The following is a 23,102-nucleotide window of genomic DNA, read 5'->3' as shown; positions in this document are numbered from 1 at the left end:
TAGTTGTAAGCGGTGCAATTCACCAGTTTTATTGAATACAAATTTTCAATACTTAGAATCCAATTATATGCATTTCCAGTTGTGTACCTGGTAGTTTTTGCCATTTCACACATTTTATGAGCAAGCTTTCTTCCTGTCATGGACATCTTTTGTTTTGAAGATACATTGTGGTAAACTGGTGTGTCGAGCAGACCTAATAATTCAAAAATATTAGATCAAATTACTCCACATATATGCTTGGAGTTCTTAAGTATAAAGACAGCACGATTGATATTTGATATGATGGTGCTTTGTCATCTGTTAAGAATAAGATTCTCAGTGACCAGTGTATTTGGGATTTTACAATCACCTAATCCAGAACTACCGTAGAACTTATGGGGGTCTTTTTTGAGATCCAGGTTACACTTACTTTATACAAGTTTGCAATAAAGGAAAGCCACTACATGCATTTTTTTTTATGTTGATGATGAAAATTTTTGTGGAAATACACTTTGAGTAATGAAAGTTAGGGTCAAATGAAATTTTGCCAGTTTTTGTGTAAGAGTTAATGTGCCATTAGACTTACAGTACATATAACACGAAATGCAACTTGGTTTGGGAAGACTTTGGTACATCATCATGTCATGACATTTCTAAGGTCAGGGGTCATGATGTCAAGGTCACATTCAGGGATTGCACTTCTATAATAGTTGTGTTCACACAGAGGCTAATCATTGATGGTAGATAGTCATAGATGATTAGGTCTTACTTCCTTAACAACAATACACATCCACACGACACCTAATCTTTATGATTTAGCTTTCGATTGAGAGTCACTCTGGATGATAAAACTACAGAAGCGGAAGAAATACATGCACTCATGCCGATAGTATGATGAAAGCCGATAGTATGATGTACACTGTACAGTAGTGTACAACATGCACTGGAGCGGAGATTGACCCGGAAGCTGAAGGGGAGTATTCACAAAGAGGTCATGCTAACTTTAGACTTGTTGGTTATTGTGTCCACACAATGCAAAACTATGAATTCGGACCCCCTTCAGCTCGTGGATAGAGCATGTACCCCAAGAAATTTTGTGGCCCTAATATTGAATCCGTCAGATTGCTAACATGCAAGTGTGTCTACATGGGGCTAAATTATGAGCTACAACCAATTGTACTAGTAATCATAAAAGTTTAAAGGGAACCCAAACCCAAAGAGCAATGTGGATTGAGTGAAAGCAGCAACATTAGTAGAACACATCAGTGAAAGTTTGAGGAAAATCAGACAATCGATGCAGAAGTTATGAATTTTTAAAGTTTTGGTGTCGGAACCGCTGGATGAAGAGACTACTAGAGGTTATGACGTATGAGTGGACAACAATATAAAGGGAATTCCACAAAAAAGAAAATCATTTTTCATGAAAATTACATATTGTCAACTGGATACTGATATGTTAAGAGTAGCAATTATTCCCCTTGCTTTCTGAAAGTGGTTAGTCAAGTGCTCTGTCATTATGATAAAAAAGTGAATTTTTGTGGAACTCCCTTTTATATTTTCTTTATATTGTTGTCCACTCATACGTCATAACCTGTAGTAGTCTCCACATCCAGCGGTTCCAAAACCAAAACTTTAAAAATTCATAACTTTTGCATCGGTTGTCCGATTTTCCTCAAACTTTCACTGATGTGTTCTACTAATTTTGCTGCTTTTACTCAATCCACATTGCTCTTTGGGTTTGGGTTCCCTTTAAAACTTCGAGGTAATCTTTAAAATTAGGAATATTGTGTGAATGTCACTATGTAATAAGAGTGACCAGAAACTGGCCAGAAATGTATGACAAGGCAATTCACATATGAGATGTAGGGCTTGCTATTGCAAAGAGAAAACAAGGATTTATTTAATACAAAACATGGAAAAATTTGATGGAGCTTTGAACCCATGGCTCATCATGGGAACAGGATGTGCCACATAAGAAAACAAAATCAAAGGAAATTGACAGTTTCTGGAAGATAAATTCTTATCAGTAGCTGCCTCTTCTAAAAGGGAAAAGATGGAGTGGACTAGTCCACAATTAGTGGCTGAAAAAGAGGCATGTTTGAAGATGATGGTTGTTACTTTGTGTAGATCTGATTTTCCTCAAATTCAGGGTACAAGACATGTCTTCATTTGCTCAATGGCAGGTTTGACTACCTGGTCTTGTGTGCCATTAGATTGATATCAAACAATGTTTAGTGCCTTCAGAGATGGCAGATATTAATGGAACTTGACAAATTTATTATGTGTAAAATGCTTCAATTAACTGAGGCAAATTGTCAGAATGAATGATGAATGATTGTTCGTCACAAACACATAAAAGTTGTGGAGCCACTGTCATTCATTTCTGTGTCGTCATGCATATTGAATATCATGTTTTTACAGTTTATGTTTATACCATGCTCTGATGATTCCCAGGGAGGTAACATTTTTAACCCCAAGTCAAGCATTGAAATTAGATTCAGTGAACTGTGTAATTTATTGTAATGTACTTCAAGCATCTGAATTCTAATGATAATGCAGCTTATTATCATTTGAGAGAATTTGCTAGACAGTGCAATATAAAGAAATCTTGGAAATATCATTGGACAATGTATCTTTAGAAAATAATTTAAAAGATTAAAGAAACAGTGATTCCTCACTCAGTGACTTTCCATTCACCTGCTACTGAATTCCTGTGCGAGAGAGTGAATAAATATATGTGTATAAGTGTGATGTGCAAATTCATCATTCATTGTAGACTCATTGAAAAACCACATAATTTATGCACATTGTCTGTTTATGCAAGCGTGAACTTTTGACCCCTTTCCACTCAGCGAAGCTACAACTGTGTATGTCTGGGCAGTGGAAAAAGTGCGGTGCAGTGTGCATGCAGCCTAGGCTTTTTAATATGCATGCAAATGAGGCACCATTGAACTGCCTGGCCAGTGTGTGACCAGGCAGAAGCATTGCTAGTCTATGCTAGGAGACCCTTTGAGGTGCTTGCCAATCTCAGATGAGATTCACAACAGGGATTGGAATGATCTGGAGATTAAAAGGAAATGCTCAGATGGTCAAAGACATGCAGGCTGTAGAATTATGTTCTTTTCACTAGTGGATATTTTGACTATGGGAAAGAAAACATGTTTTGTTCATGAAATATCATAGATTGTTTTTTTTTTTGTGGTATCTTAGAGCAAAGAAGCATATTCAGAAGGGCTCTTCCTCCAAAGACTACATTATTGTAGCAGCTGAATTTGTAGGAGCTTGACCTGACCTGCATATACCTGGTTACAGCAGTATGTGTGTATATAGACAAAAGAGCTGGGGCACTGTACGAATGAACGAACATATGTTCATCGACGGAATAATTTGTATTACATGTACATAGTTCACCCCTCGTTTTGCATATACAGACTGTCTAAAGTATAGGCCTACACTGAATTCAGAAATGCTAGCTAGTGATTGTGTTTTCATACAAATTACATGTAGCTATAATAACTTAGAGAAATGTCTTCTTGCATTGGCAAAAATGGGGTTTACAATTTAATTGTGAGCCATTAAATGAAATTAATGCTATCTCTTTGACAGTGTGTTGCATGGCTCTATTACAGGTATGATGGAACTTTCATATCATTTCTTACTCTGGTTGATTTGATTCAGCAGTATGAAGAGCTTTTAGTTTAAGTTCAATTTAATGTTCGGTAAAGAAGTATTCAAGCATCAGTTATGTCAAACTGTATTATACAGATTCCTATATCATTGATTCTAAGGAGAGCCCAGTTTAAATCAGTGCTGTCATAGGTTACATTGGTATGAATTAAAATGTTTTCAGAATCTACATTCTGGTGTGCTTTTTGCTAAATTCACTTGTAAGTTTTGTTTGTTTGTTTGTTTGTTTGTTTGTTTGTTTGTTTACTGAGGTGTCCCCATTCATCTACATCATTGAGCCATACTCTGGTGAATTTCTTTTAATAACTTTGTGCAATGCTACTTTAAACAACATGTACAACATTTATGTACATGGAAAACTCGGTTGTATTCTGCCATTTAGGTAATTCACACACTCATTTTTACAAAACGTAATGATTCAAAGGCAAGCTGACTTGTTGGACTTGGATGCAGTTATTTGCTTGGGAAAAGGTCTAAAACGCAGTCTTCAAAATCTGGGGACTTGCAACCATGCCATCATACAATGTACTAGTACATGCCAATTGTTTCCATTTTAACGTAGGAATAGAAGAAGCTTCATTATATCTTGGTGTTCCTATTTTAGTCAATACCTGCTACTAGTGATATACAAAAGATGGATGAAAATTCATTTTTTTTTTTTTTTTTTGGGGGGGGGGGGGGCAATATTTTTACCCTGTAAAGTGATATTTGTTGAATTTTAGAGTGGCAGGAACATATGTACCATAAGCTACATTACCATAACTCATTCACCCTATTCTCAGTTATATACCCAAGTGTCTGCATAATATGTTTGCTGTGCATAAGCTGTTTAAGTAGAGAGGGAGTTTTAAAAGTGCTCAAAAACAATTTAGACAATAGATAAGCTAAAAAGAAAGAAGATGGCAGATGATTAAGTTGGAGGAGATCTTCTTTTATGCTCTTGACTTGGAATTGTAGTACTGCTCTCTTTTCATTAAACCATTGTGTGCTTTAAATGTCTATTCACACAGAAAACCTCATAGCATTATACACACTGTCCTAAAGTCCCTTGCACAGAAAGGATTAAGGAGTATATGGTGACAATGAAGATGGTTGTGATAAAGACTAGAGCCATCTACTCTAAGGTCATTGCTCTCCTTTTCACTGCATCCAGGACTCCTGTGAGCGAAGGAGCTGGTGAGGATTGCCATGGAAACGGTGCAAGTTCAGGAGATTGAGAGTGGGCAGGAGATCACATGCACAACGGATGACGGGCAGCCTATGGAGACCATCTCAGAGGTATAATCACCGGGATGTAACTTGGTCTTTTGATACTTGATGGATTTAATTGTATATCATAGTACTTAGAATTTAATCATTGCTACAGCTTGTTCTGCGGTTAAACAAAGAAAGTTTTTTATAAAAAGAAGAAAAATTAGAGGGCAGGCTAATCAGATATCATCTTCCTAACTGTCAAAGTAGGCTTTTCCCCATTTTTTTTTTTTTTTAAATTCAAATGTGCCATATTATCTTGGCAAGTATTTTCCCATATGAAACAGTATGAAGATGCAAAAATGCGTCAACCTTCAAAAGTACTTGTAGTTACTTGTAGACACTTTGTGTGTGAAACTTTCAAATTTCCCTTTTCAGGGTTATGAATGTACTGTATGTTTCTGATAAAAACCAGCACTAGTGTGATCAGGGGCATGGTAGTGTACATGTACACTATTTCTGAATGCTAGAAATTTAGTGCAACAGAGTACTTTCAATGTACAACTGGTATGTACTTTTTGAAATGTTGGTACAACTTCTGTAAGTTCACAAATATAATTTGTAGATTTTCAACAGCATTTTATGAATATGATGGGATGTATTATTGCATTTTTGTATGAGAAAAGTGAAAATGTTGGATGAGACTTATCATGCCCATTCTTTCATCTTTTTTTGGTGAGACATGTATTGTACTGTGCACATTATTAGAAGTGCTTTCTTTTGATTGCAAGAGTGAATGGTGAGTGTATGATGGACGTAGACCTCACTTACAATTGTAGTGAAATCTGCTGCTACACAAATACGCACATGAGTGGCAGTAAGCTTCATGTGGTCCTGCACTGCAAACTGCACATTTGTTATTTGATTGTGGTTGATATACTGTCATTTAAAGACTTGGTGATGTGGGGATACTATGAAGTGGGAAGGCTGGCCGCGCTTCTATATAATTACAGGAAACCCAAACCCAAAGAGCAATGTGGATTGAGTGAAAGTAGCAATATTAGTAGAACACAGCAGTGAAAGATTGAGGGAAATTGGACAATCGATGCAATAATTATGAATTTTTAAAGTTTTGGTGTTGGAACTGCTGGATGAGGAGATTACTAGAGGTTATGACGTATGAGTGGACAACAATGAAAGAGATTTTCCCCAGTGACTGCTAGAGTGCGGACTCTTCATACGCCCTGTACCATTGTTTTGTGAGTGCACGGGGAGCACTGGATAACAATGAGCGTGTTTCTACTGAGCGACAAAAATTCGAGATGATGCCAGCCGATGTGTGGTGATACCAGCCGATGCCGGCCGATACCGGCCGATGCATGGTGACACCTCGAATTTTTCCTCAGTAGAAACAGATCGGGTAGTGGCCGATGCCGGGTGATGCGAGGTGCTCCGTCGTCCACCTATTGAGGTGGTCGATGCGTGGTGACACAAAGGACACAAAGGACGATTCTCAGTAGAAATATCATAGTATGTTTGTCCCTCATTTGGATTACTGTAGCATTATCTGGGGGAATACGACAAAATATAATATAATAAGATTACAACGCGCTCAAAACAGATATGCTAGAATGATATTAAATGCTGATAGATATACATCAACTGATAATTTATTAAGGTTGCTTAATTGGCAATCAGTGCAACAACGGATTAAATTCAATCATTGTATAATGATGTTTAAAATTATCAATAATCGTACACCCATGTATTTAAAGAAACTAATTTCCAACAGACCGATATATTATTATACAAGATATGCTGCAAACAATCCTCTTTTTGTTCCGAAACCACGTACAGAATATATGAGGTCAACATTTTCGTATCAAGGCACATTGTATTTTAATATGTTACCTATTCAAGTCCAAACTTCTGTGTCGTTTGAAAATTTTAAGAAACAGTGTAAACGTTTAAGTTTTGATTTTTGATTTTTAATTTCTATATATTTTACCCATTTGAGGTTTTACCCAAACCAAACAGTGATTATTTATTTATGTACGAATCTATGTGTAGTTTTCATATCTAAAGAAATTATGTAAATATGAGTTTGATTTTTGTTTTCATTTTAGCTGAACAAATTCTTGCCGACCGTATTCACCTTTTTTTTCTTTTTATTCTCCCCAAAAACATCTTGCCGCAGCTACTACACTGTATTATCCGGAAAGGGGGGGGGGGGGGGGGTGGGGTGCGGGGTGGGGATAGGGGATAGGGGATAATGGATAGATTGTATTTGTTTGTTTGTTTTTTAAATCATGGGTGATGTTTTACTGGTTATAATAAATGTATATTGTTATCCTGAATGTAAGATGTAAGACGTATTTTAATCTTACATTGTTATACATTTTATTCAACTTATATCATACTCAGTTTTATACTTTGATTGCCGTTTTAACTTGTCGTATTTTGTATTGTACTTTATGTAATATATTGTTATAGATTGTAACATTATACTGTATCAAATTTGTTTCGAATTGTAAATTGTATTTCAATGTTTTTATGTAATACAGGGCTCTCTTGTAAAGCAGTTTTATGTACTGAAGAGACTACCCTGTATAAAGAAGACAGAATAGAATAAAATAATAAAATATCGGGCGTCTAGAGTTTCTCCCCGCGCTTTTCAATCGGTTCATCGCACTCACTCCTTCGACACATGTGTACAAAATACGTGTGTACACACAGCGATCGTGTTCGCATCATGTTTTGTTTGTACCTACTCGCTTGTGTACACGATAGGCCCTATACGTTACGTTACATGTGAATTGTTCGCGTGATTAACAGCCTAACTTATTGCATTACTAAGCCCTCATCACTTACTTTGATTTTACACCGCGTTATTTCATTTTATATTGTCTCGAATCGCGAGAGTTCCACATTAGTATGTCGCAGCCTTGAGAAAATCTCAACTGGACCCTCGATCTGCAAAGATTTCTCATCAGTCAGTGGCAGGATACCAGAAAAATAGCAAAAATACCAAAAAAATAGCCGACGCAGTAGCAAAGCAGGCAGGGTTCGGATTGTATTAACAGGCAGTGCGCGCGTGACCAAATCTGTGACTTAAAAATACCTGACTTCCGGAATCGCCGCATTTGCAAGTCACCTTTGCATCACCTCGTATTTTATCGCTCAGTAGAAACAGCTCGAGTGGTCGTAAAATACGAGGTGGTGAATTCGTGGCGATGCCAGGGACGTGAGGTGCTCTCAGTAGTAACACGCTCATTGAGGCGGTAGGCTCACCCCTCATGCTAACATGCTAGCAAACGAGCAACCGAAGAGCAGCCAAATCAAGAAGTGCGTACTCGCATAAAAGTTCAAAAGTTCGCGTAATACGCGCTGTAAGAATGTTACTTCAGTACGCAAAGTCCGCCATTACTAAGTGGGTCAATGGCAGCCCCCATGAAATCACTGACACCATTGTAGAGTCCGCCCTCTAGTGGTGGGGAGGAGAAAAATCTCTTTGACAACAATATAAAGAAAATATAAAGAAAATTCCACAAAATTCACTTTTCTAGCATTATGAAAGAGCACTTGACCAACCGCTTTCAGAATGCAGGGGGAATAATTGCTACCTTTAACATATCATGTCAGTATCAAGTTGATGGAATGTGTAATTTTCATCAAAAAATGAATTTTTGTGGAATTTTCTTTATATTTTCTTTATTTGTTGTCCACTCATACGTCATAACCTCTAATAGTCTCCTCATCCAGCGGTTCCAACACCAAATCTTTAAAAAGTCATAACTTTTGCATCGCTCGTCCGGTTTTCCTCAAACTTTCACAGATGTGTTCTACTAATGTTGCTGCTTTCACTCAATCCACATTGCTCTTTTGGTTTGGATTCCCTTTAAGAAACCTGTGTCAAGTTACATGTATGTACAGTTTTATCACTTCACTCTTTGTAAGTATATACATAGCCGAAGAATCTTGACTGGACTCAACTGTACTGATGAACATTATTTGCTTTGATGCACATATTCGCTGACGGGCTCTATTCATGGTTTTCGAATGTGCGCCGTTGGGTAGCGAATGGAAGATAGTGTAAAAGTGGGTATTTTCTCGTGAGTAGTTTTTCACACTTGGTCGGATAAAATGAATTTCATGCATGTTTAATTCTGCAGAACCAAGACATTAATTAGGTAGGCCTACTGGAACATATTGTGGCAAATAAAAATATTTGCATGTATGCTTTTATTTTCACTTCTACGGTAGGGGTAGATTCAAAAGGACCACCCATGTTTCCCCACGCACCAGGTATTTAAGCTAAAAAATAATTCAGCATTATTTTTTACATGGGGGGGGGGGTGGATAAATGATAAAGCAGCTTTCTAGAACTTGTTTAACAATGTACCTGAGAAGGGAACTTGAAGAACTTTACATGTATCGGTCCTGTGGTTGGCTGCCTGTAAGTATGTATCTGCTTTTTAAGGGGCCAGGTGAATACTGTAGACCCAGATTCAACACAGTCTAGACATGAGAAGTCTAGTACTAGTTCATGGAGAGCAAGGACCAACATTACATTTAGCAACAGCCATCCTCACAAAGCCGTCGTGCCAAATACGACTGGAGCTGCAGGGTAGAACATTGCACCATTGTCACTTGTTTCTGCATATGATTTGCACTGCACTGATTTTTAATCAAGGAAGATACATTCTTTTCTCTGTCAAACTTTCACTTCCAGCGTTGGCGTGTCACATCACCACAGTTGCATTTTGTTAAGTTTATGTTGTGTGCCAGGGACACTCAAATTTACTTTGCATAGATATGTATGTGAAGGATTTCTGTTTGGGAGCTCTGACATTTGTGTAAGATTTCTTGCCATTGTAGCAAAAACCCTTTTAGCAGTTTTGCGCGTATAAAAACAACATCTACCAGCATATGGTGCATGTCAAAATGAATAATTTGCACTGGAAGTTTAAGATAGCGTAATTGATTAATGGTATCTGATGTCTGGTTCCGATTCGATGCAATTTCAGGTGGCAGAGGTGCATGTAGAGGAAGTGCAGCAAATGGAAGGGGATATAGGACAAGGCGAAGAAGAGGTATCGTATACCTGTCTTGTGTGGGGTTGTGACAGTATGAGCAGTCAAATGTCACGTCTAGAATTCTCCCTATCGCATATAAATGTATGTAAACATTTTGTCGCTAGCGTTCGGGTCCGCATGCTGTCCGTATAATGGATGAGGTGATCTACACGTAACGCACCCTCCTGCAAGACATGGAGGTCAAGCGAGGTCACACTTTTGATATTCACTTGTGCACTTCCGGTAATGAGAAGTTACTCTGCAGCAGGCATGGGCAGAGCACTTTATGTATGTGATAATTGCATCAAATTTTCCTTCTTTATCATGACCGATTTAGTAGCATCATCACTTCACAATGGAAATGCATTTTTAGAGCTGAAATGTCTTTTTTCCAACATGTAACAATTGCTGAGAAAATCCTGCAAAACTGTTGTGTGTATTTTGAGATAGAAATAGTGCTCCATGTTTTTCGCATACAATCATTAAGAGCTCATGCTGTGCACTGGTATAGCGTTTTCAACACATTGTAACAGAAATTAAATAGCGCTGCTGCCGTTTGAGTTTTTACAGTTATATGCAATAGGGAGAATTGAACACGCAGTGAATATGTTAACGTGTGTGTGTGTATGTGTGTAGGTGTGTGATGTAGAGTATCATGACTAATACCTGGCATTTGTTTGATTTTCAGGTGGCTGAGGTTCATGTGGAAGAGGTGCAGCAGATTGATGGGGGTGACATCGAGCATGGGGAGGAAGAGGTAATATACCCTCTTATCATCCCACACTGTTTCTATCACTTTCATCTCATGATTTACAGTTTGGCAAACAAAAGCGAGAGTCAATACTGCAATCCATTAAATCCCTTTTTGTATTGTTGTCGAACTTTTAGATAGCTGATGATTGTTGTTCATCCTGTTCTGTGCACACTTCCCGAAGGATTAGTTGATGTATGATGGTCATCGTATGAGAAGAGTTGTGGTGATGTACATGTACACAACATGATCTCACAATAAGTCTGTTCAGACTTTTTCCCAATCATTTAAAAGCAAACTACACCTTGCATATCACCATCTGTGACTCCCCAGTGGCTCTGTGTTTTTCAACATCCCAACTCCAGGTTGGCATGAACTTGACAAGAAACAGGTTCTCGGAATGTTTTGGTTGAAAACATTCTCTCTAGTGCCAGAATGGAGGCTTACAATTATACCAGCACTGGACCCTTGCCAGAACATCAAGAACGGATGGATGCATGTCAGATTCCCTCAGAGAGAAAGGGGGGGGGGGGGGTGGTTGTTATCAAAAGTCCAACCTTTCCAAGCAGTTGTGTGGTTACATGAAAACTATCCTGGCTAGAAAAAAGAACATTGTGTAAATGACCCTGCATGTAGCAGTCACTTGTCTGATGCAGCCAGGAACCACTACCTGGTAATCCATTCTCTTTTATATGGTCAGTCCTGTCCATTGTCGGTACTGTCCATGGTCAGTGCTGTCCAGGTGTGGTGAATCTAGAGACTCCAGGTTGAGCCCTGTCTCATGTTAATTCTCTGTCTACTACCCTGCTTCTCCGCTGAAGATAGGTTAGAAAATCGGCAAACCTGCCAATAGTGACCACCTGTATTGAAAGGCCACTGTATTTCCCACGATACCTACAGGAGTGGTGCTGGAAATACTTGATGTAAGCTTTAGCCTGTGGCAGTTCGTCACCAGGTTTTCTGTTGTGGGAAGCAGCTCTGTGGTATATTGACAATCCTTGATCTTTGTTGGCCTCTTTGATCATGTGTTAGATGCATGTACAATGTATTTCCAGTCCATATTTCTGATGAATGTCTTATTTCCTTTTTTTCAGGTTCATGTTCAGGAAGTCCATGGACTTGATGGTGGAATACAGCAGGTAATTATACCATCCTTCGTATTAGCAACTTTAGAAAATAATAGGATTTTCACAGACTGCATTGGCCTACCATATTTCGACCTGTAAAATTTTCTAATAAAAAGTAATTGTGTTGTCTGTACAGTGCGTGAACTTTTTAAAGCATCAAGTGTAAGCTTGTTTGACGTCAGATCATTGCCGTGGGAACTAGGTAATACTGAACGGGGAAGCAGTCATTAGCCACTGTTGAAATATGCCAAGTTTGATCATGAGTACATACTACTGGCAATGTTTTGTGATCCTGCCAAGGCGAGTGCGTGAAGTGTTATGTCATGACGCAGCTGCTGGCATGGATAGTTCAAAGGTCATATAACGGATACTGTGAGAGCTGGTATGAGAGTTTTGGTTTCCTGCCTTTCCTTTTACACCGACATGTCATTGCTTGGTGTGGTTTGCTGACAAACTGGTCTCTGTTCACTCACAGTTCAGTTAATGAATGACCACTGCTGTTTATAATGTGTTCATGGAATGACTGTACTGACAGTAGCAACATACAGTTGGTCATTGTTTGCTTGTTTCAGACTACCTACAATGCACTGCCACCATGTTTGGTTTGATTTTCATTAACAACTAGAGAAGCACTCTGAGAGCGCAGACCTCTGCCAAGCAGCTCATTTCCTCCACTGATCTTGTTCATACAGATCAGTGATTTCCACCCATACGTATGCATGCTGAAAAATCGCCCAATTTTCCAATATGGAAGCCCTTTGTTACATCATCAACTTCCAGCTGTGCTATGTAATGCATCTCGCCTTAGCAGAAATTAGAGCACACACTTTGGTGCGTGTATGCAAACCTCAAAAAATGCGCCTACCTGCCAAAATGTCGAAAACCCTTCATAAAATCCGTAAAAATTCCTGGATCACATAATCAAAATTGATTAATCTCTTCCTTGTGTCATTATCAACCTTTTCTGTAAGTTTATTTTGCACACGGACAAGTAAACAAACAAACAAACCAATGCTGATGAAAACATAACCTTCTCCCTTGGCGGAGGTAATAAAATCAGACAAAAAGAATGACAGGTCTTTCGTCAAGATAATGATATGAAATATAAAAGTTACAGAATATTGATTATGTTTCTCACATATTGTGATATTGATTGTCACCACATACACAAATTATGCAAATGAGTTGAAGAAATGTTGTCAGAGACTCACAGTTCTCCAATTCCTTTGACATTGCAAATATCAGATGTCACAGATGCCTGGAAATTTGCAAGTGCAACCCTTTCCCCCAATAAAACTCGGGAATCATTTCAAGGCATTTGCAATGCAACAAAAATTTAATGCCACTGGTACCAGTTTTTCTTTTTCAGTAACGCATCAAAAATAGATGCTTAGCGCGGATTTATGTATGGGTTAATGGGAAATTTGCAAGGCCATGTCACTACCTTTGGTAATTTTAGTGATTCTTTGAATTTGTGTGTGTTGTCATGTCACCATACAACAACAAAGCAATCATTTACATTCCTTGGATGCAACTACTGATTTTATGCAGTCATCGTGCAGGGAAGTATATTATATTGCACCAGTGAGAGAGGAATTATTAAAGATTTACATGACCCTCTTTGTCTTCCAGAACATACTAGTACACACTATTTGACATTTGTGAAATCCATTCATTATGCTGTCTGATAAAACCTGGCAGCCATGAAATGAATGATTTTGGAATATTGTCATTTTTTTTTAACCCTTACATCTTCATCTCCCCCCCCCCCTCTCCTTTGAATGCAGATCCAAGAAGTACATGGTCTTGACCACACTGGGATGCACCCACAAGTCTTGCAAACTGTCCATCTACCGACGGGTCAGGTCCAGCACATTGCCATGACCAGCATGCCTCAGCAGGTCTTGGGGTCCGTTGCCACGGTAGTCTCGTCCCAGCCCACGCCAGTGGAGGCATTCAAGGTGCTGTAACATGATGTCTGTTACGTCCCTTTTGCCCGCCAGCATTAATGGAAATACCGCTATCAAACAGGCTTCCTGTGTCTCCAATAAAAAGAGAAATAGAAAGCATTTTGTATTACTGTTACTAATATTAGTATACTTATTTTTCCCAGTACTATATTAGGAGGAAGGAACAATTTTATGTCATTTTAGCTCATCACTAAGGTGCATTTCCCTGGCATCTTATAAATACTGTAGTTACCATTAAGAGTATATATCAGAATGTTTCTGTTTTCATTTAGCCAATGCTGTCTAGTATATCAAATATTCCTGTGGTAGAAATGATAGTGGTGGTGATGTTGTTAGTGTTGATGTCATCATTAGTGCTGATGTCATCATTAGTGCTGCTGGTGTTTTTGTTGTTTTTATTGTCATCATCACCAGTCCTAATGACATGCTTATTATTATCAACATGCTTATTATTATCAACATCATCATTATTATCACTAATATCATCATCATCATCATAATCATCTTCATCATTATCATGTCGTCATCATCATTGTCGCTGTCGTTAACTTCATCTTCATCATCATCATCATCGTTATTGTCATCAACATCATTATTGTTATTGTCCTTTAATTCACATCGTACAGGTGCAACAGGTGCAGATTAATGACCAGACAGTGGAGCAGTTGGTACGGGTGCAGACATCGGCTGGAACCACAGTGACCACCATCGATGCAGCCACGGCCGAGAGGCTGGTCAAGCTACGGGAGGAGGACATCATTAAGTTCTCTGCGGCCCAGGGCCTGGCCCAGGCCCAGATGATCGCCAAGCCCGGCATGACATCCCCACGACCCATTGAGCTCTGCGTGGTGTGTGGCGACAAAGCATCAGGTAAAAAAATGGCAGCGTGTGGAAAGGAAATAGACCCTAGGTTGACCCAGAGAATGCAGACTGTGACAGTTAATGATCAGCCACCATGACGTCAAGTATGGTGGATTTACAACTTGGCACATTGCCAGCAAACAAGCTTGGGCATGCTTACGTGCACAGGAACATAGGATGCGACGCAAGTGAAGCAAAACTGTTAGTGTTGCTGAATCATCAGCGGCAGCTTCACTCATTTAGCCTATTAATAAGTTGTGTGCCCATACCCAGGTAGACTTGAGATGGTTTATATTTACACTACTTTGCTTGACTCAATGACCTTTGATGATGCTTTGCTGCTCTAAATGGAGCTCAGACTCATGCAGATAATATGTGGGGGATCACAATTCTGCTAATATTTTGTCAGTGTAATTGTATAGCATCGTATTTCTCCCTGTAAATCTGCAATATAATTTGGTTAATTTCATCATTCTTTACCATCACGTAGGATTAATAACACTTAGATTGTTCATGGTGCTCAGAGGAATACATTTTGGAAATATGATGTGATGGGTAGTGTGTCACGGATTAATATATCCATTTTTACATGGATAAATGTAACTATCATGCATATCACTAGGAATGTGACAACACTCACTGTAGACTTATAGATTGATGTATGAGTCTACTACAACTCCCTCCCATACTATACATCATTTGCTATTGAAGATTTTGTAACTGTGCTATGTTTTATTGCAGCAAGTTTTGTTCATCCTTTTTATGTTGGATATTCATTGAAAAGGAAACTATGTGAAGATTGGTGTGCAAGCCAAAAAGACACCTGTGAGATGTTCACATCATCAGTTTATCTCGATTGTGTATGCAATTTTGACTGGTTTCATTGTTTGGGGAATCTTGTTCAGATGTGATATTTGTTCTTATTTTATGCCCAATGTTTGTGTGAAATGTCTTGCAGTGTTTTTTCTTTAATTTTGCTGTCTTTATTAAAGGCATTATTAACCATTTGCAGATGAAACAGAAACCCAACTTAAGTGCTTCAAAATAATTCTAAAGTGTGAGTTAGTGATACATATGACCAATGCAAAAATTTCAATCATTATAATCAATGTTAAGTATTCTTCAGTATACAAAATATGAATAAAAGTTATAATAAGATTGTTTCTAGATTAAACCATCTACAGTTATGGTTTTCTAAGAAAAATAGTATCTTCTTATATTTTAGGCTTTATTGCTAAATAACTATATGGTAGGATGTTTTGTGACACAACTGACCTACACATATGCATCAAATGTGATAACTTGAACATTTTTTATAACACTGCCCCCAATGGTAAACAATACCTTTAAAGTCAGCTTGCTAACTTTTCTATGTCTATTCACTCTGCAGGTCGCCACTATGGGGCCATCAGCTGCGAAGGCTGCAAGGGTTTCTTCAAGCGCAGCATTCGCAAGCACTTAGGCTACACGTGCCGGGGTAACAAGGACTGTCAGATCATCAAGCACAATCGTAATCGCTGCCAGTACTGTCGCCTCCAGAAGTGCCTAGAACTGGGCATGAAGTCGGACTGTAAGCGCGGGAGAGTAGATCCTCCCTCTTCTTCTTCCAGTAAATTGGCAACATCTTTTCTAACATACCCCCTACCCTTGCCCCGCCCCCATTTTTCCCATGTACACCCACTGCATGTCTGTATACTGTGTGTTTCTGTGTCTGTGTGTTGGAATGTGCACAAGTGAAATGCCTTCAAACAAGGACCATAGGAGAAAGACTAACAAAGCTGTTTAGATGGGAGAGTGTATGTGTATATATGCAGAAGGCCTGCAAAGTAGTGACTGAGTGAATTCACAAGGTCTTCAATTACATGTGAGGTGTATAAATTTCGTGTAAGTTGGATGTGAAAGTACAAACATTGTGGTCCAATTTACTTTGAAAGCATCTCCCTGTTTGTATGTTTGTTTGTGTGTGTCTGTGTGTATGTGGGTGTTTAAGTCTGTGTTTATGTATTTTGATGACGTACAGTGTACATCTAACAACTTATTCTCACTACAGACTCAGTGTCCATGACATCAAAATGTCCAGCAGATCAGACATAGTTAAGGGCAATTTCATACATTTCAGGCTAAAATACATACACTGCATGTCATTTTCCTCCTCTCTTTTTTTCTGTTCCCAACAGCAACTCTCCTCCATTCACCCATTTTATCCGTCATGAATTTATCCATCAAAGTGTCATATGTTGATTATCTATCCACATCACATTGTACTGGAATCTGACTTTAACCCGTTGAGGACGAGTCCCGAGTATACTCGGGCAGGTGTCTATGGGAAATGCGTGTTGTAGCAAAATCAGTCCGTCCTCAACGGGTTAAAGGAACTGTACAGTACTGGTTGAGGTGGGGATTCATGTTTTGAACATTCCTAAGTGAGATAATGAAAAGCCTCTTATGAAATATGAAAGAGCATGTAATTATAAGAAGGATTCAATGTTTATTTGATGAAAATTGGTTTTCAAATGGCTGAGATATCCAAAAAAGTGCTAATGATAAAAGGCGACATGCCACAACTTTATTAGGATCTCTTTGTTTCACCTTGTTTTTGGATATCTCGGCCATTTCAAAACCGATTTTCATTGAATAAACTTTTCATACCCCTTAGAACTGCATGCTCTTTGACATTTCATAAAGTGGTTTCTAAATATCTCGCAAAACGTTAAAAGTTAAATCCTCACCTCGACCAGAACTGTACACACCCTTTAACCCTGTAGGTGCCCAATCACAATAGCTTAACTTGCCAAACTTTTGGCATTCCGTAATCTGTCTGAGCTTGTCCTAGTTGTGAATTAGCAAGCCCACTCAGGTGTAACAATGTGCTTCAGTCCAACAGGAAGGCCATGGTGACATAATAGGGATTAAGGGGATTAGGTGATCTCTATTCATTGAAAGTTAGGTTTCAGACATCTGAGCTGGTCTGTGAACAAAGCGCTGTTTGGGTTGATTCTCTTTTGGTGTTCACAACATAACAGCATTAGCGGTGCTAGGAGTCGCCCAAGGTAGGTCTGTTTAGTCACAAAAGATGCTGCTCCAGCTGAGTGGAGAATAATTAGGATGTACCTATGGTCATTCTTGACCAGCAGAGGGCTCCACAGTCCAGAAAAAGACAGTGGTCCTTGTATGTCTGAAAGCAAGACGATGCCTGTCATTGTTGGTACAACTTACTGTAACTTCCCCAAGAGTTGCTGGCAGGTTGCTAGCTACCAGTATTTTGTAGGTTTTGGGGCTTTGTGTTTTGGCCATCTGTCACACTATGTGAAGTTACGTCCTTGTGCACTTGAGACCTTTTTATCTTCAGACCTTTGTCACTTTCAGGTCTTATATGTGTTCTACCAGGCCTTTAGTGAAATCAATGGAATTTGGACTGCAGTCCTTTTATTGAGATGTTGCAAGAACTTGTAATAGGTGTATTGATTGATACTGTAATGTTACAATTGTTGCCCAGTGGCATCTATGTTCAGATTCACAAACTCACGTCCATAGATTAAAGGGTGTGTACAGTTCTGGTCGAGGTGAGGATTTAGCTTTTTAACATTTTGTGAGATATTCCGAAACCACTCTATGTGATGTCAAAGAGCATGCAATTCTAAGGGGTATCAAAAGTTTACTTGATGAAAATCGGTTTTGAAATGGCTGAGATATCCAAAAACAAGGTGAAATAAAGAGATCCTAATAAAAGGCTTGGCCTGTCGCCTTTTATTATTTTCACTTTTTTTTATATCTCAGCCATTTGAAAACCAATTTTCATCAAATAAACGTTGAATCATTCTTAAAATTACATGCTCTTTCATATTTCATAAGAGGTTTCTCATTATCTCACTTAGGAATGTTCAAAACATGAATCCCCACCTCAACCAGTGCTGTACAGTCACTTTAACCTCCATTGACATGCAGATGTGAAATTCTGCAGTTTTGGTCTGTCTTATGAATGAAGCATCACAGGTGTACTTATCCTCATCACTACTTTCTATTTGTTACCTTTGGTTGGTCATATCTAGTGATTGATATTAGAGTTCTGTTGTCATCAAAGTAATGTAATACGTCTATGTCACATGATATATGTATACGTCTGTATCTTGTCACCTTATCTATTCCTGACATCAGTTCATCAAATAACCCAAGTAAACTCCATCCATTCATTATAAATGAATATACATCCATGCCATCTTGAACTGGCTTTCTCTCTATGTTCAAGTCTTTCTCAGCGTATGGAACTGTCAAAATGGAAATAATATGACAGTAGAAGATGTCATATCATGTGAGCTGGAAAGTTTTAGACAAGGCAACCCTTCAAGATCCAATTTCTGTTCTTTGTAACACTCATGATTGCTATTCCTGACGACCTGTATCTGTATTTTGAATTTATGATGTGGAAAACTGGAGCAAACGCTGTCAACCATGCATAAGGAAAATTATTACCTTGTGATATCTCTTTGCATCAACAAAAATGATTTTACAATGTAATTTCTCAGCCGGATTATATTCAGCACATGGACAAGAAAGCAGTATCCATTAATGCACTGATATTTCATCAATTGAGCTTATTCCAAGTATGTTAGCTATGTAACATGGTTGTATTAAAATAATTGAATTTAAGGATCATTGAATATGAAGAATGCACACCTGTAAATTTTATTTCATTTATACAAAATACCTCCCGTAAAGTTGATTGAATATGCAAAATGCATTCCTGACATTGTGTGTTAGATGACACACGTGATGCAGTCATAGTACTATCTCTTGGTTTGATCACTGACATCCATAAGTACATCAGCACACCCTTTGCATTGATCTGTCCTTCAAGCAGCGGTGCAGTGTGAGAGGTCTCCCCTGAAGGCACGGGAGAAGACGACCAGTAACTGCGCGGCGTCAACGGACAAGATCTACATCCGGAAGGACATCAGGAGTCCCTTGGCAGCCACGCCCACGTTCATGACAAGCAGCGTTCTGGCTGGAGGTAAGGTTTGCCACCACTCTGTGCCTGCAAGGTCCAGTTTGCTTTAGAGCCAGAGTCCTTTTTAGCTTAGTTTGAAGGTAGAGGGAAACTATGCCCAGTCTTCTTTCTGACTTTGGTAGATTTTAGTCAACAATAAAAAGTAATCAAAGATTCATGACAATGAGACTGAACACAATCCCCCGACCCCCCCCCCCCCCCAAACAAAAAAAAGGGGGGGGGGGGGAATGGAACTTCAGGATCTAAAGAATCAGCATGAAAGATTTGGGAGTTTTTACCATGATCACTTGTTTTAACTACTGTACAGAATGAAGAGCTGTTTGGTCAATTTCATATTGTTAGCCCATTCATGGGAGGGACAGCCTGAAGTTGGGTTATTTTTTTCACTCTCTTGTTGATGCCCCTGTGGATTTTGTACAGAGAGACAGCAAAATGAAAGTTTTGTATGTGTGTGTGTCTGGTTTGTAGGTGACGTGAAAAGCCCACAAGGGAACCGGACAGGTCTCTTTGATCAGGGCATCCTACTCAACCTGCAGAGCACCCAGGCGAGTTCGCCGGCAGCGACCACGGACACGACCACGGACCTGAGCACGCTGGCCAGCGTGGTGACGTCACTAGCCAACATGAACAAGAAGACTGAAGAGGGGCCTAGTCAGTCACAGCAGGTAGGGGTGTGTTTGGGAGGGGGAAAAAATTTGGCATGTAGTACAGTATTCATCGCATAATCGGGCATCTGATAATCAGGAACCTCGCTTAAATGACATACGCTTCCCAGAAACATTTCCAATGCATGTTACTTTCACTGGATAATCGGGCAGGGACCTCTGATAAACGGGACAATTTTTCTTCAAACAATCTTTGATTTTGTTGATATTGTAAACAAAAAATCTACCAAAATACCACAACAATATTTCAAAGATTCCCTATCAGTTGTCCTTTACATCGAACTTACAAAGCAAGCTTCGGACTGGTGTGTTTTGACCTCCGTCCATCCAGTACACGTACATGCATAGCCACGAAAGCGCCGTGTATAAGTATCCATACCATTGCGGAACACATGCTTTCGCGAACATTCTTCTCCCCTACATAAGCAAAGCCATGCGCTCGCTTGCAATTCCTACTCACATCCAATAAAAAACATGCCTCGCTCACACAGCTCAGGCTGTGTACGTTGTTTAATCTCAGTCATACACTTTGAGAGCAAAGTCCAAATTCCTCATCTCTGAGTGTTTCAACTTTCAATACACTGTGATCTGTGTGTACGTCACAATCTTCCTCAGTTGTGAATGAGCTAGAGGGTCGCGCCGAGGGGTAGCGTGGTTGTGTATTCATGTACATGTACAGTACGTCAGTATGCATGTGTGTGTGTGTGTGTGTGTGTGTGTGTGTGTGTGCACACTACATTTACATGTCGTATGCCGTTAGTGTATGGTGAGTGCTCATCGCGAAATCAGGCGCAGCCGCCCGCTTAAAGGGCCGGTGTTTGCTAATCCCAACCTGTCCCGATTATGCGATGAATACTGTACCGGTAAGATATTACCAAACAGTTATGGCAAGCATGCTGTGTCAGATGAAAGAGGAAACATGGAAACTGTAGACCTCAAGAGCCAGTTTTGTGTGTTATGACAATTTCAGGATTTCTTTCTACTCTGTACAGTAGAAATAACGCGACTTCTGTTTTTTTATGCCTCCATCATGAAGAGTCGCTGGAGGGGTTATTTTTTTCAGGTCGTTTGTCCTTTCGTCCACAATAAATTTTGTGGACGGTATAACTTTAAAGGGATGGTACAGTGTTGGTGGAGATGAGAATTGGGCTTTTAAGTTTTTGCAAGATACCAAGAAAACACTTATGAAATGATACAGAGCATACCATTTTAAGAGGAATTCAAAGTTTATTTGATGAAAATCGGGTTAGGAATGACTGAAACATCCAAAAACAAAGTAAAACAAAGCGATCGTAATAAAATATGGGTCCCACACTTTATTAGAATTGCTCTGTTTTGGATATCTCAACCATTTCAAAACTAATTTTCATCGAATAAGCGTTGAATTCCTCATGGAATTACATGCTCTTTCATATTTCATAAGAGGTTTATCATTATTTCACCAAAAACTGTTAGAAACCTGAAATTAGGTCTCAACCAAAACTATATGATCCCTTTAACCTGTTGAAGACGAGTCCGGAGTACACTCGGGCAAGCATCTATGGGAAATGTGTGTTGTAGCAAAATCAAACTGTCCTCAACAGGTCAAAACAGTTTGAGGTATTCTAATGATACTTGGCATATGTATGTATGAGTAGATACAGTTGTGCCCGTCAAATTCTGAGTGTGCATCATCAAGGACAGAGGTATAAGGTCAAGGTCAAATCCTCAAATTTTACTATTCCCCCCGTATCTATGCAATGCCTAAAGGGATTTTGTTGAAAATTAGTGTATACATGTACTACCAGATAGGATTCTGTAGAGAAAGTGTTGGGCCATGGGGTCATAGGTCCAGTGAATATGCTAACATTTTACTTTTTACTCCATTTCCTTGAAATGGCTCAAGGTATCCTCATGAAACTTAGTACATATGATGCATGTGCTGCCTGACAATGGTTCTCTGGGAAATTTTTGGGTCAGAGGGCCGAAGGCAACGCTTGATATGAGTCCTAATTCCTATCATGATTTAAATGATGGTTCGGATGCCACGATTCTCCAGAATTATGGAGGAAACAGTCTTGTATAAAGATTGACTTACAAATCATGTTTTTGGGTTGGAGCTTACAGTGAGTCTTCAACCACTTCCTTAGAAAAAATGTGTTCCTCAAATGCTCACACTGCAGTCAAAGCACACGCTATTTACTGCTCAGGAGAGATTGATGGGAACTCAGTAGGAAGCCACACCTCTGAAATTCATAACCACAGAATTTATGAAGCAAGCCTTGGTTGTGTGTACGGACAATAATTCTAGTTGTAATTGTAATCATGATTTTAATTTAGCGTTGCAGTTATACTTCTGGACCGGTGTGAACAGGCCAAAGTTGAGCACGCCTTGTACAGTCTCATTCTCACACTATTGATCTAATGAACTGATGCCAAGGTCTCCATTCCTTGCAGATCTATTCTCCTTCGCAAACCTTGCAAATCATCTCCAATGGCGAGCAGGAGGTTCAAGGCAGCGAGAGTATGAACGTATCCAAAGCCTTTGATGCATTAACCAAGGCTCTCAACACGTCGGGGGACTCCGATGCAGGCGATCTCAGGTAAGACTAACTCTTTTCAGAGCTGTGGTCACCAGTGATTTTTGCTGGGAGGGATATGCTGTAGTTGGGTCTGAACCAAACCAAGGCCCCCAACTAGCATGTTTTTGTGATGTATGTTCTGTTTTTCCTTCATCAGAAATAAAATGATATGTTTTTGAAGTGTAGCAAAGTGGAGTCAAAAGGGGCCTGAGCTTTTGATCATAGCAGAA

General features: G+C 39.2%; 1 protein-coding gene across 1 annotated transcript in view; it reads left to right on the top strand.

The window, feature by feature from the left end:
- Positions 1-23,102, top strand: part of LOC139744818 (orphan steroid hormone receptor 2-like) — a 40,467-nt gene that overhangs the window by 12,538 nt on the left and 4,827 nt on the right. The window contains exons 2-11 of the mRNA XM_071655232.1: positions 4,820-4,944; positions 9,885-9,950; positions 10,621-10,689; positions 11,778-11,822; positions 13,598-13,771; positions 14,407-14,650; positions 16,032-16,250; positions 19,500-19,649; positions 20,115-20,311; positions 22,748-22,893. Of these exons, the coding sequence (XP_071511333.1) occupies positions 4,855-4,944; positions 9,885-9,950; positions 10,621-10,689; positions 11,778-11,822; positions 13,598-13,771; positions 14,407-14,650; positions 16,032-16,250; positions 19,500-19,649; positions 20,115-20,311; positions 22,748-22,893 (1,400 nt within the window). The 5' untranslated portion in view covers positions 4,820-4,854. The remainder of the gene's footprint in view (positions 1-4,819; positions 4,945-9,884; positions 9,951-10,620; positions 10,690-11,777; positions 11,823-13,597; positions 13,772-14,406; positions 14,651-16,031; positions 16,251-19,499; positions 19,650-20,114; positions 20,312-22,747; positions 22,894-23,102) is intronic.

The sequence above is a fragment of the Diadema antillarum genome, unplaced genomic scaffold, assembly GCF_040938485.1.
Source record: "Diadema antillarum isolate AM-2024a unplaced genomic scaffold, OU_Dant_1.0 seq00001214_RagTag, whole genome shotgun sequence".
In the NCBI taxonomy this organism is placed as follows: Eukaryota; Metazoa; Echinodermata; class Echinoidea; order Diadematoida; family Diadematidae; genus Diadema; species Diadema antillarum.
This window is presented reverse-complemented; position numbering and strand designations above follow the sequence as displayed.